This window comes from Fringilla coelebs, assembly GCF_963513975.1.
Source record: "Fringilla coelebs genome assembly, chromosome: 1".
Taxonomy (NCBI): domain Eukaryota; kingdom Metazoa; phylum Chordata; class Aves; order Passeriformes; family Fringillidae; genus Fringilla; species Fringilla coelebs.
The window spans coordinates 75,186,051-75,202,825 of record NC_140028.1 but is presented as its reverse complement, the minus strand read 5'-3'; the positions used below and the strand labels follow the sequence as shown (position 1 = coordinate 75,202,825).

Sequence of the window (16,775 nt, the reverse complement as noted above, 5' to 3'; positions counted from 1 at the left end):
TTAGTTTGGATTATTTCATGCTTCTACCAGATCACAGAATAAAAAACATGAAAAAAAACCTATCAGACCTCCACTGTTTCCTCAGCCTCCCTATTCAATTTCCTATGCACTGGATCAAGTTCAATGCTAAAAATGAGATGAGGCTGATGAAAGGCCAAACGAATGGTCCAAGAATCTCTTTTATCCATTAGCCACCTAAAATGCTGGCTACACATCTACAAAATGTGAATGGAAGGAATGCTGTGAAAGGTGAAGGGCAAAATATTTACTGAGAAGAGTACAATGAGAGAGCACTCATGCAGAAAACTGAGATGCTTTGATGGACTAGAAATCCCTCTCTCAAAAATTTTGTATTTCCCGCTGGATTCCATTATATCTTCCAATGCTTCAGGATGGGTCAGTGCCATTGATGTAAATATTTAGCATGTCTTGCAATATGAAGATACACCCCATGGTAATAAAAAAAGTCCAGAAAGGGATCTTAAATTTCCTAGTCCGCTTCATTCCCTTCCTCTAGAGCATGATCGACCACATCTGTGTGAATCCTTAACATTTATCCAAACTGTTTTCACAGAACTCCAGTTATGGAGATTCCCCAGCTTTAACAATTACTCTGCTCTAGGTTTTCACATTTTCACACCCATAAAAAGTATTATTGCAATCTTTTTAAAAAATAAGTCCTCTGATTTCCCATCCACTTAAAACATAGGTAAAAGACTGTTTAGTAACTCTGTGCAGTAGCCTTTTTCCCCACTTGAAAACCTAAAGTTCTTCCTCCTGCTGGTTTTTTTTTCCCTTTAGATTTGTTAGCCCCAATTTTTTACCTTGGCCTATAAGTTAGGTTTAGTAGACTTCTAATCAATCTTTTTCTTCTTTCCCTCAGAATTCTTCCAATGGACCACTGATTTTACAAAATTCTGTACTCAAAACTGTAACTCATTTGGTACAGTATCTAATGTAAGCCTCATGACTTCTGAGTAAAGAATGAGGACTTAGTGTCCTCATCATCCCATTTCTACAAGCCAATATACTGTTGCTTTCCTTACCCTCCCAGATACATCACACAGCTAAATAATAAACATCTTGTGAGCCTCTGTAGCTTCTCAGTCATCCTCTCAAAAACTGTTTCAAATTCACTTTTCATTAGTTAACTATTTCATTGTTTTTATTAGTTAACTATTTCTACCTATTCATATAGGCTCAAATGTGTTCCTATTAAATTGCACAGAATTTTGCCAGTTAATTTTTCCCGTTGCCAAGATTATTCTGAATTCTAATTCTGCCTTCCAACACTGTTTTCAGATGACATGAGGCTGGAAGGATGTCAATGTCAGCTTTATAAACATATGGTCTATTGCATCATCCCAGTCATTACTGAAAAGCAGCATTGCAACAGCGGAGCCAACAATCAAAAGTTAAAATTCTAGCCTAAAAAGCAAGGGTGGAGAAGAAAAACGCTAATAATTAAGTTATTCTCTGTTGTTATGGCAATTACAATTATGTCAGAAAACAGGATGCAAGGAAAGAAGTTCATCTGGACAATATTCAACCCCTTATTATCACGGTTAAGTATTTTCAGCTCTTTCAAAGTATATCTCTGAGGAGGTGAGAAAGAATATTGACATTTGGATAAAGAACTTCATTCTTGATATACTCCCTGTATAGCAGTTTAGCACTTCTAACCAAAACATTTATTTTAAAAGAATGAACTGTCTGAACATATAATTGGAGGAAGTAAAAGCATGGTTTTACTTGGCTGTTGATTTATATAATGTTTGCTATTTTTTGTCTTTTCTCAACCTCAATAACAGATACATGTGAACAGAAAACTGTTCAGCAAGAGCTTAATAAGTAATATAGCACTAAACACTTCTACCACTTAATTATTACTGGTTTTAATTGCTTGATATTTTTAATGTTTCTTGATTTGGAATACCATCTCAGTTAGCTACATGCTCCAAATTTGACCAAGGATTTCCACTGCTTCCTCTGGCTAACCACATCAACAGCATTTTAAATCTGTACAACTGTTTTACTCCATTTCTGTAACACATTCACACACACCTCAAGCTACTAGGCTAAGAAGGCAGAGTCAATTTTAAAACCCAAGTGGACTGCAGCTAATGAATTTTCAACATCCAAAGTCAGAGATTACCTCAGACTCAGCAATGGTGTTAAGACACCCTGCAGATTTCACTGGCCATTTTCCTGTTACAGTTCCTTAATAATTTTTATTTTGTATTTTTAAACAGATTAAGGATTTTCTCAATGCATTTAGCAAACCAAAGCATACAATAGAAACATCAAACAAAGCTACACTGCTAATTCACACACTTTTCAGAAGTGCATAATAGTAAATTCCTTCCTTGGACATACAACACACAGCACAAGTAACTTCCAGGGAGTCATCAGCTTGTTTTTCTTGGCAAAGAAAAGTCTAACAAAAATTTTATGCACAAATGCAAGATCTCAAAAACCCTTTAAATACAACACTACCATCACTAATCACACCTAAAACCTGTGAGGAAAATACTGCAAAGTGTTCTCCATTTCTCCTTCCTTCCATTCCTCCTCCTTTTAATTTTTAACTCCTGTTGAACAGGTTGTTGGTAAGACTCCTCCTCATGTCAGACTGGAAAACAATCCTGAGGGCATTCTGCTTGGCCACCTTTCTCTGCAATTCTCACAGTATGCATGAAATATTCCTGTGAGGGGCATCAGGAGACAACAGTGCTGTGCACCCTAGTGAACAGTGCATCACAAACAGAAGGGTGCTGGCTCTGCGTGGCAGGGATGGACTGCATCACCTCCAACCTCTGTGAACACAGCCTGGTGTCTCAGCCAACAACCAGGGAAACCACAGACAGCATGTCTTGCTTCTGAGTGTCACAAGTTCCCTAAACTCTTCTCTTAAGAACTGTTTGCTAACATACAAAACTCAATGTTTTTAAATCCCTAAATAGTTAAGTAAGAATGCTAAGAATAACACAGCAAAACAAAAGTCATCAAAACAGTTCTTCTTCCTCTAACCAACTGTTCTTCTCACAGGTATCTTTATAAGAAGCCACTACCAAAACTACAGACCAACCTCACTACAAATGCACAAAGTCAAAACACAGGCTGTTCTTGACAAATGCAAGACCAACCTAAGCACCTAATATTTTCCTCCCCCTGTCTACTTCTCTTTATGGAAAAATCAAACCATAGAGTTTGAGCAACATGTGAAAATAGAGAAAACTCACTGAGTTTAGGTGATGATGGGAACGGTGTAAATATTATTCAGAGAACCTATTCATTTAGCTACCCTGAAGAATACTGGTAATTTATCTGCATATTTTGAATGGCTCATCAGAACAATTTTACACAAGGAGGTAACTGACTAGAAATCCCTAACCAAACTTTAAAGCAATTTGCTAGGCATCTTCAGTATTTTAATTCATTCTTCTGTTTGATAAACTTTTATTATCCATCTCTACCTCCCTCCAGGGTCCTAACACTTCTCACTTGCCAAAAAATCTTGTTTCAATTCCAAGTAACACACACATTTTGGAATTATTTTTTTCTTTTGACACTTCTCTTTCTTCCCCTCAGGGGTAACTCTGGCTGTGTATCTTTATGGTATAACCAGCCAGAATCTACAGGCAGAGACAGAGGAAACACCCGCACTAGTATGAAATGACAGTTTGTGCTACTCCTGGACAATTCCATCAGCTTTCATGCAGAAAGTGAACACCTACTCCCCAACCCATAAACACTAGAGAATACTTTTCCTTTACAACAGTAACTCTGTGGTGATCACCAGCCTCAAGCCAACATGAAAAGCAGATGGTACGCTTTCAGGAAGGCTGAGATTAACATCGAGAAAAATTCTGTGCATTGCTATCAAATTTTATGGAAAATAAAACTTTCATTTTAAACTGGGTCAAATCCTTGAGCAAACTGCAGAACAGAGGGGACCAAAATGGTTTGAAGTTGGCACAAACAATCTCTTCATGACCTATTATATTTAAACAATCACTCCTGCTCTCCCATGGTATCAAGGTATTTTCTCTATTGCCGACAGCTGTTTTTAGGAGACTGAGTATTTCCATGCCTCTTCTCTGAAGGTACTAAGGACTAATCTTGGGTGCTAATTCACACTAAGGGACAAATCACCTGCTCTCAGCACAGAGCAATGTCCGGGAAACTTACCTTATCACTGTCTAGCGTGTTCTGGGAGGTTCGTGAGGCAATTGAAATGGTATCAGGCTGGCTGCTGCCATCTCCCTGACTGTCCAGGTCCTCGCCATCTCTGCAAAGAATTCAGTTCTCATTACAAGAGTGGTACTGTGTTTGTAACATGCTAGTGAAGTGAGACACTCCCAGTGCGGAAACAGACATCAAATTCACTGATGCAAGAATCAAATACTCAGTACTTAATATTCTGTTCTCGGCTGTAAGAGAAGAGATTCATTTGTAAGGTATACATCATATGGAATTTAGGCAATAACCAGTGAGCCAGAAATATGGCAACAAACTTGCACAGTCTCTTAGCCAAAGCTAGCAAGGAGGACACTTGGTGACACATTTCAAGCTTCATGAAAGAAGAATGAAGGACCTGAGTAACACATGCAGAATTGCAAAAATCTAAAATGTACAGCTATCCTGTACTGCAGTTCCATATCCCTTCTGAAATGGCTCATTTACACAACCCAGGGACTATTCAGAGCAGAATTCTCAACAAATTCAGCACTGCAGGAAATTGTAAATTAATGATAAGATAAAGGCGGACAAAATGACTCTTGCTTTTGTGCAATTCACTTAAAAACATTCAAAATTCAACACTACAGAGGAAAGAGCACTGTTGTATACTTAGAGATCTCTGATTATTTGAAATACTACTTACCTTCTTCCTTTCTGTTTTGTTGTTGGTGCAGTTTTGGGAATGTGGATGGGCTCTTTCAATGCTCCTTTCAGATGAATAGTCCTTTCTTGTATCACTTCCCGGATGTGTTTGATCCAGTCCTGTTTATTCTCTATACTGGATGCCTTTGATATGCAAAAGAAACAAAACCCCCACAAAGGACCATTATGGCTGAGTAGATCCACACATACAGTCAGCTAATAAACACAAAGAGGAATGCATAAAGAATGACTTTGTGAAAAATTTCTGAAAACCTGAACAGAGAAAAGGAAATTCTAGCTGACTGTCTTAATTTTGAATCACCAACACTACTTTATACCTCTCCACACTATTAATATTGGTAATTTGAAAAACATTTTAACCTTAATTCAGAGTTTACTTTTTTAACTTGATGACTAAAGCCCTGTACACATCTCACGAGAATGAAATTAATTCCAGTAATAACTTCAAGAATTCCAGTAATAATACCTTGGATACTGGTATTTTAAACTCACCCTACATTTTAGGTCAATTCCAACTTGAAAGAATAATAATCTACTATTACTGGCAAAAGAAGTTAATTTTACTGCAACACATTTCATGTATTACTCTTCCCACTTTTTGATACATATCTCGAGGGAGAAAGTTAATTTAGGGAGTGTATTTTAATTACTGCCTGCAACATATCTATTTTTTTAAATACTCTAGAAATTACTTGATATCCACCTGTCTGACTTGTAATCTGATTGCTTAGCCCAATTTAACCCTGCACCTGAAATGCTACTAAATATAAATATTATAGCAGATCTAAAGAAATTATTATATATAGTTTCCTTAATTATATACTACTTCTCTTAATTGCTGTCTCCTGAAATAACTGGCTTCAAATATATTATAAATATTTAATAGATTATAAATATATAATAACCAGGAATTCTAAAGGGATGAAGAAAATTGTAGGAACAGATGGACAGGCAGGGAAAAGAATTTTGTTTTCTTTTCCAAACATTTAGGAAAAGAAGCTAAACATGACCTTTAAAAAAAATCTTTTATTTAGTTTTTCAAGGAATTTACTTCTAACATTAATGAGGTAAGGAAGAGCTTGTTTCCAGCCTTCAAAAACTGAACAAGCAAACAACGTCCACAAAATTTTGGAAGAGCTTGATGTATCATAGAAGTTACCTAAATATCCTATGCACTAAGTAGAGCACAGAATAGAAACACCTTAAAGTGATCTTCTGTGGAGAGCCCTTAATTAAAACCTTTTATTCTGTTCTGCCCTGGGAGGATCATTTCAGGCTGCAAAGCATTGTCTGTGAAATTATGGGAACATTAAAAACTGAAAGAAAATCTAGTATGCATTAATGTTACACTTCATTTCCTTGCATTCCTTCACTGCTGCCAGAAAACTAATGTAAGATTTTGTCAGCCTGTAATTCACAAGGAAGAGCGTGACATGTGAATTGGAGAGACCATTTTTAAGTGACATTATTGAGTATTTTCTATGAATATATGTGAAATCACAAACAGGCTTAATAGGAGGTACATTAATCTAAAAATGGGAATAATTTTGAAACTTTGTTTCAGCTCAACAGAGCTCCTCAAATCATGCCAGATTACCCATTAGCTGCTTATGGTATTACAAAACAGGTTCTTCAGTTGAGAAGGAGTCCCAGGCTACATACCATAATCACAGAAAACACTGATTTAGCCATTCTTCTAGCTAGGCAAACAGCATTACTGACACCTGTAACTTGCCCAGACACAACATTTATAGGCATTACATGAACCTTCATCCAAAGGCAAGTAGCTTCAGAAAAACTTGTAGCCCACAGAAAGACATAAAAATCCTTTGCAGTGTTTGTTTTCTGCATAAAAATATGGGTAATGAAAAACAGCATAGCCAACAAGCAGCGATGACTTGAGTGTGGAAGGTAACACCGATGCCATCATTTCTTTGTGACACCAGCTCCCGGTCAACTAATTGCTGAAATCTTCAAGCTTATGGAAATCCATGGGATCAAACCTCTCCCCACTATGATTTGTGAAATCAGGTTTGTCTAATCCTTCAGTAGGCTACAAAGATTCCTCTCTGCTCTCTGGCCACGAGTTAGATATATATACACCACCACCTCTGCAAACCCAAAGAAAGTTATTTGTCAGCAGCTGTCCCTCTCAAAGCAGGAAATCACTCCTTGCTTTCCCAACAAATAACAACAACTACAAGACTTGCTATAGACTAAAAGCACATCTGCTAAAATTACCTTGAGAACAATTTTGTTGTCTGAAGTTGGTGTCCTTCCAACCCACAGAGCAAACTTGCAGGGGTCTCCTTCTACATGTTCTGTGACACCCAGTTCAGAAGTCTGGAATTAAGAAAAAATTGTTAGGACCACACAGCATTTTTTCTCAGAAGCCAACAAAGGCATGCTAATAATCTACAAAATTGAGCACTGCTATTTAAAGAGATTTTCAGAAGCTTAAGTCTAACTCATATGGCTAGGGAGAATCCTTTATTCTGGTGGCAGTGTGAGGTCTCTTCCAAAAAGTAAGAACTGCAAGCTTAACAGTCTTTTCTATAAAGTGACAATAAACAGTAACACTTACAATCCCAAAACTGAATTGCTGATTTTAGCTTTTGGACTTGAAAGTAAAAGCCTTATAATTCTAAAGATTATGCTTAGCAAAAAGGAAGTTTTGGCTTCTCTCCCTGTTCATTTCCATTGGAGAACACTCACTATTTACTAATTTTTATGCTCTCTCTCAGATAAGATATGCTTAAGAATTCTCTTGCTATCTTCTAAAATGCTGGATTCTTTTCTGTCAAATGAGCCTTTCCTAGTGTGCTTCCTTCCCTCCGAAACAGATGAAATAATTCAGAAATGCAGTTTCCCTGGAGAATGTTGTCAGAAAACTACATGAACAATCAGTCTTTGGGAATGTTCTAATGTCAGACCTTAATAGCTAATTATCATCCAAAATGTTTTCACTTTCTGACTGGAACATCTCACTCATGTGAATTGGCTTCCACAGGCTCCGTTCCAAAAAAATTACAAACTAAGACATAGAGCTCAAACTAAAAGAATCCTCACTCCCCAACAGCTGCTAAGTATTCTCACGTGATTAGAAGCTGTATTTTTCCCCTCATACACATCATCATTAGCACATACACACCTCAACACATGAGATGCTGGATACCCAATACCTGAGTAAAAGTACTTTTTTTCTTGTCTCACTTGGACGCTAACTTGGCTCTTTTTTTTTGGTGTTGGTGGGTGAAAGCTTTTTAGTTATTTTTTTCTTCTAAAACAATCCCATCCCAAAATCTACCCTTCCACACACAACTGTCTTTGCCCAATAGGCACTTGAGCAACACAGCTCTCTGCAAAGGATGCTAAGTTTGCATGTGGCTCTCCAGGACAGGCTCACAGAATAGAAACCATCGTGGAAACCACACTGAGGTGAGGAAGCTCCCAAGCAGCCAGTTACTGGTGACTGGGAGAGTGTTCTGTCAAAGCAACACCTGCTCACCTTTTTTCCCACAGCCCTCCTTAGGCATTTGCTCCTGGACACTTAATCTCTTGCCAAAGGAGTTCACTAACTGCCTATAAATATTTATATATACATATATATATATATATATACATACACACACACATCTAGCTAGCTATCTGTCTGTCTATCTATCTCTATATCATGCCATTGAGTATCCTGTGCTGGGGAAAACCTGATGGTCATCATGCCCAAAGCAAAGAGAAGGCCCTCATTTTTGTAAAGCCATCTTACAGTAGTCACAGGATAGCATACAGAAAGGATCTTTAGCTCAAATCAACGTGCATGATTTCAACACATACCTTTTCTAAGATCAAACTATAACAGCTGCTATAATAGTAAGATGCACTACAGGATATTTTGCCATATAGAATATGACAACAAAAAGAATCCTTATATTTTAAAAAATGAGGTACAATGAGAGTCTTCAAGATTTCCATCAGCTTCTCTAAGACCTAAGGCTACTACAAAATTCCTCTTGAAGGAACTGACATGACAATTTAACAGGACTGATTTTTCAGTTTTGTCACCTCTCCCACATAATCCCTTGGCAGCTATTAATATTCTCCAATACACCAGCATATTTTTTTTATTTTGGGTTCTTAAAAGAAGCAAAGAAAGGTGTGATCAACAAACAGCTGCAGCTGTGTTACCTGCTAGCTATTTAGTATCAGGAAGGAAAGCAAGTGTTGGAAATGAAGTGACAGAATATGCAAAGAAAGATATGGAAAAAAAGAGGGGCTTTTTTCACCAACCTGTTTTACCAGTTTAGACACAGAAGTGGGAATGAATGAGAGAAAAGGAACAGAAGCACAGAGAAAAGACTCAGTATTTATACCACCTAGACTTAGTTACATATTCCAATATGATCAATACAAGAAAAATGTTTTCTAGAGTGCAGTTCTGAGAAGGAGAAGTAACTCTGAACTATTTGGTATATAAGCTAATCTTGCCTTTGAACGATGCAGAGCAAGCCACAGGAGACTGTCTTGCCACTTGGCTACCTAAATTTATTGAGCGTGAATACTGCTCTCACCCAAGTCATTCAACAGGACAGGAAGGCAAGGATGTGAATTCCAGAGTCACCTTTTGTAAAGCATGCATGCTAGAGATAAGGAAAGAAAGAGTGGAGGTTTGGGGTTTTTTTGTGGATTTTTTTTTTTTGGTTGATTGGCTGGTTTGGATTTTTGTATTGTTTTTTTTAAGATGGGAAGGAAAACATTTCCACCTTTACATCCTTTCAGTAGACCATAAGTACTATAATTCTATATGCAGAACTTTATTGTAAGACTACTGCTCTATGCAAACATTCTGGAATGAATGTTTCCAAAACAAAGTTCTTGCCTTTCTCAATCAGTAGGTGTAGAATACCCACTAAAACGAATCCTTAACAGCAATAATAAACAAGAAAGTTGAAGGCAGCTCATCAACTCCTTCCATCCTTCTGCTTTATACAAATAAGTGTTAAAGAATCTGCAATCAACACACAAGACAAAACCAGCTAGCCCAATATTGATTTTCATTTGATCTGACCCACCAAGATGACATGGGACCCTTCAGCAGTTGCTTTGACCTATCCTTTCTCCTCAAAAGCAAGACAAAACACCAAACTTTAAAGCTTCAGTCTATACATTCCAAGGCTGTTCTTGCAGTGCCCTGTAACAGTTGTTTAAGTTTTTCAGACACACTTAAATCACCTGAGCTTAGTTGAAGCCTAATCTAGACAGTTTTGTAAATATGATCAGTTGCTCTCCCACACTTACAAACAGTTTGCTCTTGTAAATGTACTTGCTCCTTCCACTCGAGTCCTTCACTTCTTTACTGAAAACCAAGGACATCTCAAAAAGGAAAAGGTGCCTCTCTCTTCCCTTTCGAATCAGAGTTTTTGGGTCCCACACTTGGAAGGATTCTTGAAGGATGAGCTCTCCCTGAGATTCTATATTTTCATCAAAGCCTAAAAAAAGAGTGAAAAGAAAGATTCACCATGAAAACTTGGTAATACAAGTAACATAAAAAGCACAACTTCTGTTCATTAAACTGTATGAGTTTTTCCTCCCTGACACAACTTCCAAAAGATGAGATTCCAAGAAAACAATACTAAAAACAAGACTTGATTTTAACACTGCAATATACTAAATGTAACTGCAGCTCAAATGCACTTCTAAATTTAGACATCCAACTGTTAAGAACTTAATCAACTCTTCTGGCAGTATTTTACCAACAAATGACAAATCTGTCTTTGTCAGCTTCAAGTAACCTCTTCTGTGATGAAAATTATTTCTCTCATGAGCTTTCTGCCACTGTACAAAGCAAGCAACTTGCAAAGACACCGAGCAAATCAGGTTCTTCTGAGAGTGGCAAGCTCCCAAATTCTCCAGCCACCTTTTGTGGAGGTACCCCTTCTCTACCATGTGGGCAATGAGCACAGAAATGTGTTCCAGCTGGGGATGGAACAACATGGCAGCTTGGAGCTGTTGGCATACAATCAGCCTAGCATTGGTCATGCCAGAATTGATCCACAGTACAGTAATTACTAGCTGGATCACTTGTATTGAGACATAATGAAAAAATATGAAGATTGAGAATACCAACAATTTTACTTCCATTAGAATGTTTGCCCACTTTAATACACAGCTTTAGAGTTGGAGAATAACAAAAATTGTCTATCATACTCTTCTGAGTGGTAATAAAAGGTATTTTAAATAGATACTGCTTGCCAGTTCTCATGTTCTGAACAGGGCAAGAGTTATGGAGAGGATGAGAGGCAAGCTCCTCCAGGATGTTCATTCAAAATCCTCCGGAGACATAAAGAGGAAATGTGCTCACTCGCTACATTTGTCCAACACTGCATGACTCAACAATGCACGCACGATTTGTTGTAAAACCAACTTATGTAAAAGATTAGGATATTCTCAAGAGTCACATTCCCAGTGTCAAAAGATTATTACCAAAGCTGGTCAGCCTTTATATTAGACCACCTCCTGAACAAGCATTTGGAAGTCATCCCGTAAACTGACCAACATCCTTACTCCTCAAAATCAAGAAACAGAGGTGATTTGGGGCATTTATACAGTCAAGGATCACATGTCAAACCAAGGCAAATTTTACAGTATCTACCACAATACTGGAAATTCTACAACAAGCTGTATGCTACACCCAGAAGGCAGAGGGGAAGAAAAGGCATGTTGACTAGAAGCACTTAGAAGTATTTATTCAGCAACTGTAGGGTAAGAGGGCCCTGCTTTTTTTCTTAAAAAAATTAAACACCCAAGAAACACATTTTTATTACTAAATGTATGATTGCACCATTATGAATGATTACATGCCAATTGCAAAACAGATTTTGGCACAAAGTTGTTCTAAGCACATAGATGCCTTATATCCAGCCTCCACTGTCTGCCATGAACATGATTATGCTGGCTTGGGCTTGGGCTAAATTGGCTTATACTGACATTTTACTTCCAGAAGATAGATTTCAACCAGAAGTCTGTTATGGAACAGGCAGCAAACAGATGTGAAAAAGACAAACTTCTTGGAGACAATTATTTGATACATAAATCAGCAAAATCACCAATAATACACTTATGAGCCTCATACAAAGAAGCTAAGGCTGGAGAATGCAGCCAAAGCCAGCATATCTGACCAGTTCTATTGCATTTTGGGTGAGTAGTGGACTACTTCATTAGCCTACATGTTTTTCAAATCTATAGTGGCATGACTACAGATCAAGGTGAAAGAACGTTTCAAAAATTACTAAAACTCTACCAGTTGGCCGCAACAATTTATTTTCCTAAATAAATTTGCATCTTACATAACCCTGCCAAAATGGTATGAAAAATACAAACTCCAAGAAAACAATATGTTCACAAAACAAAGTTAATCTGCAGCACACAATGAATTGGAAAGGCAGCTTGAATCCTACCTTCCAGCATGCTGAGGTGCATGGCATCATTGGCTCGCTTTGGCACACTAAGCATCACCTCCAGGCCATCCTTAATCTCACCTTTACCTTCTTCACAGCACGTGAGCAGCTCCTGCAAAAGACAAGCAGACAAAACGACTCTCTATCATTTGTTTTTATACTGATATGACAGACAACCAAAGAGTAGTTCTAACAAACAAAAAATCATTTTTGACACATAAAAAAATTTTGAACTTCTTACTCTGCCAATGACATGACTGCGTACTTAGTTTCTAACATTATCAGTTCTTCAAGGAGCAGCCCAAGCTATCAGTTAACTGCTTCTAACTTAAACAGGTTTTTCTGCTTAACAAGAAATCTTTGAAAGTTATGTTAAGAACAAAACTTTTTTTGATAAGCACAGACACAGTTATCAGATGCTGTGCTACATCAAGTCCCAGAACAATGCAGCTGCCAAGTCAAGAAGAAAGCAGGGCAGCAGAAAAGGACCCTTCCCACCTCCCATGTCAGTCATCGCTCCACTGCACCAAACACCTGCTCCGTACAACTGCTGATAAAGAGAATTTACATTGTTTTATTCTAAGTATTCCACAAATGGGCATTCTGTGTTCACACAGTTAAAAGCAACCTACAGGCAAAACGTTTCAATACAAACTAGCATTCACTAATGGACAGAAGTTGGAAAATTTAACATGCTGAAGTGTTGTAGCAGAATTTAGGGCATACAGTTCTCTGGCCATTTAACATCCCACAGATTTAATGTAACAGTGTATGAGCTGGTATTCAAATTTCCTGGCAGCTTTCAAGCATTTGAACGGTATCAAGATAAAATGTAGGTTACATAACCAAAAGGGCATATTATGTTCCTTCTGTTATTCAAAAAGCTCACTTAATTCATTCCCTCAGGTTAAATTCCTTTTCCCCTTTTTAAAGAGAAAGCCATGTGACTTCTAATATTATGAACATTATTTTTATTCAACTGCCAATTCCACCATCACAGCAAAACACTACATGATTCCACCTAAATTTTGCATGACGACTCCACAGAACAGAGAGAGTAACTTAAGTATGTGTCAGAGGCACAGAAGAAGAGCAACTTCAATACCATTTGGAAAAACGAGTGAAACTTCCAGAACTGTAAAAAGTTTCATTTATCATTCAAGTTTTAGGCTTGTAATCCTACTATGCTATACGTCTCTCCTATTACAGAAAAAAAAAAAAAGAAAAAAGGAAAGACAACACAGAAAGCTAGCAATCACCCAACAAATACATTTTACTACACAGCAAAGGCACCTGGCTCTGCAAACACTGGTGAAACCAATGTATCCCACCACTTCCATAAAGCTGCAGGCTAAAGCATAATAATATTAATAATATTAATAATTGTTGGAATTAATTCCTCAGAATTTCTGAAACAGCACAGCTCAGAGTATTTCTGTAATAACAACTTGATTAAGTTGCAACTCCTTGCAAGTGGAAAACAGACACTAAACTTCAGTCAAAAATGAAAGATTTGTTTCCACCCAAAGTGACTTGAAATAGCCTCTGATGCTTTTCAGAAATGTCAAAAGCAATCACACATGGCTGTTCTCAAGTAAAAAGGGGAGACACAGATCAGTTACAGTGCTTTTGTAGGCTGCTACACCAAAACAGGCATTGCTACCTAACAGTGACCCAGCACAGTCCAAGAACACTGCTGCTCACTTGAGAAGACATCTGTCCACTGAGTGAAAGTTCTAACTACAGGGTTCCAAAAGTTGTGCTTATTTAGCAGCTACTATTTACTTGACATTTCCAGGCAACATTTCAAATAAAAACTCTTTGTGCAACAGCTCTACAGGTACACTCACTATGTGTAAATATTTACCAATACACACAGATATTTAAATGCCTCATAGATATTTTGTATTACAGTTTTATATATAAATATCTATTTTACAGTATTTAATACCATCAGCATAGCTAATGTCTTGCCGAAATTTGGTGTAGAAACCATTACAAAAATGGTTTTATTGCCCTATAGCCATGAATTACTTTTTTTACCCTGCAAATGCAAATTATATTTTCTAAGTAAACATCAGTAGACAGGTATCTTTTTTTGGTTTACAGAAATCTGGACAAAAAGCTGCTTGTTGATGCCTTCTTTCATTTTCAGTTGAAATTTTGCAGCAGCATTTTTGGCTGCCCAGGATACTGGAGTCTCAGAGAGTAGAGTAGAATAACCCTCCTGATTTTAGCAAAAGCTTTGCCTACTTATGACCAGCAGCATCAGATGAAGAACTCTGAATTAATACTAACCTTTAAAAGAAGCTGGTATTTTGTTATCCTTTGGACAGGTTTGATAAGGTAAGAGGAGATAGAGTTGGCCAGTCCATGTCGCTGTTGTATCTCCTACATGGAAAAAGCAAACATTTGAGGACTGAAAGCACCAACACTCAGATATAAACCATTTTGAGGGATATGAAATAATACACATCAACTACAAATTCTATTTTAGCAGGAAAAAACCCCAAAAACCAGGATAACCAGATATTCCAGGCACAATGAATCATTATGCTGTGCATCTGCCTGCTCACTTGGTTCAAACAGAAGATGATTACCTCTGAGAGTACCTGTGAAACATTCAAATCTGAATACAAAGAGCAACAACTAGAGACACCAAATGTGGCAAAACCTTTCTTAAAAAACATTAAGATCTTTTGCTACTTGCAAGAGAGGAAAAACCCTCACATTCCAGTGTTGCTGGGAAGAGGCAGGAGCACCGGGAAGGTGAGGTGGAGGTTTCTTAGCATCCCTGCTATTTCAGTGCCAACAGCCACAGATGGCCTCATCCCCCACCAGAGGAAGCACCGAGTAACAGTTTCTGAGGTTACCAAACACTTGAAAAGAAACCAGCCACTTACAAATAGAAAAAGAAATGACATCCATGAAGCTAAAGGTGGAAAACAGAATTAAGGATCTGATAGCTAAATGGGATGATCACAGATTTTGGGTACTGACTGGGGCTGAACTCCACTGATAGGGTCTGCCATTTATCGTAACATTGGATCTATTTTAACCAAGCAATTTCAAACAGTGATTTATGCCCCACAGCTATGTGCCATCAAACCATGGTAACAGCATCAGAAATTCCCAAAATGGGATACACATGATATTTTCTCATGGACCAGTGGTGTCATCAGCGGAAGCGCTCAAGGTCTCTGTGCACAGAATTAAGTCTTCACACTTCTAATATACTTTAGGTGGATTAGGGGATGGAGAGCTCTGGACACAGTGGTAAAACAGATGGATCAAAGGAGGTGGTGGCAAGAATTTATTTCTAATAGTTTTATAAGAGCCCTGTGTTATTTTTTTTAATGGTATTTACTAAATGTTTCTTGGAATTTTTTTGGTCCTATCTACCTGATTTTGTGTAACTCACCTGCTCTTCTTCAAACACTGAAAACTTAACAGAGGCTTCACAGAAAGGCTTTGCCTTAAAATGTTTAGAAACCTCATTTCCTCAATGATTAGACTTTTGAGATTAACCTCAAGGGCATCAGGGATTTCCTCTACTTCCCTCTACTTGTACAAACAATTCTAAAAAAAAAATGTGGTGTCATCATAAAAAATTGTGGTGTCATCATACAGCTAGTGGGGAAAAAATGGAAAAAGACAGCACTCTAATTGAATAATCTATTAATACATGTCCAACCAAAATTCAGTCACCGTGGCCAAAATTCCTCCCTCAAACTTCTAACACACGTACATTTTTCTTGCTTTTTTTATGCAGAATATTACACACATAGGCCATGGAACCGTGGGACTGAATAAGGAGATTCAGCCGTTCTGAATAACAGCAGTGAACTGAATTACCGCTACATGCAGCTACAGTTTAGAAGTGCTCCAAAAACTCAACCAACATTTCTATCTCTATTATATACACTGCAAACTAAGCACATCAAAATGCTAAGATTTGCAGGATGTGCTTGTGTGAGCTGAAGATTCATGTCTCGGTGATTGTTGCCAGAACCTGCTTCCAGTTCTGAACCACTCTAGTATTTGACAGCAACTTTTCACATCTGATTTGACAGCTCTGTAACACCAACTGAGCAATGGAAGTAACCATGGGAGATACAGAATTGATTTTCTTGAGCTGACAGCTTGATAAATTGCAGCATTATTAACAGGAAACTTGCATTTTCTTAACAAATTAGGCACTCAGCAGGACCACAAGTATGAGTCAAACAGCCAAGGTGTTTTTAGCTTTTAGGATGGACATGATGTACTTACATCAAAGTATGCTCCTGCATGTTCTAATATCAGCTGAGTGGAATCTGGCTTATTTTTACAGTAGGTAACGTACATCTGGAATTTGTCTGCCTGCAGAACAAAATGCAAATTTACAAAGGTTATCAGAGAGCATCATTCCTGTCCCAA

The 16,775-nt window shown here is 37.7% G+C and overlaps 1 protein-coding gene across 2 annotated transcripts in view; it reads right to left on the bottom strand.

Annotated features, from left to right (window-relative positions):
• TRIO (trio Rho guanine nucleotide exchange factor) overlaps positions 1–16,775 on the bottom strand; it is a 244,694-nt gene that overhangs the window by 72,377 nt on the left and 155,542 nt on the right. For both annotated transcript variants that reach the window (XM_084227033.1, XM_084227034.1), the window contains exons 27-33: positions 16,629–16,718; positions 14,655–14,747; positions 12,357–12,468; positions 10,198–10,388; positions 7,147–7,248; positions 4,886–5,028; positions 4,192–4,291 (exon numbers count right to left, since the gene is read on the bottom strand). In XM_084227033.1, the coding sequence (XP_084083159.1) occupies positions 4,192–4,291; positions 4,886–5,028; positions 7,147–7,248; positions 10,198–10,388; positions 12,357–12,468; positions 14,655–14,747; positions 16,629–16,718 (831 nt within the window). The remainder of the gene's footprint in view (positions 1–4,191; positions 4,292–4,885; positions 5,029–7,146; positions 7,249–10,197; positions 10,389–12,356; positions 12,469–14,654; positions 14,748–16,628; positions 16,719–16,775) is intronic.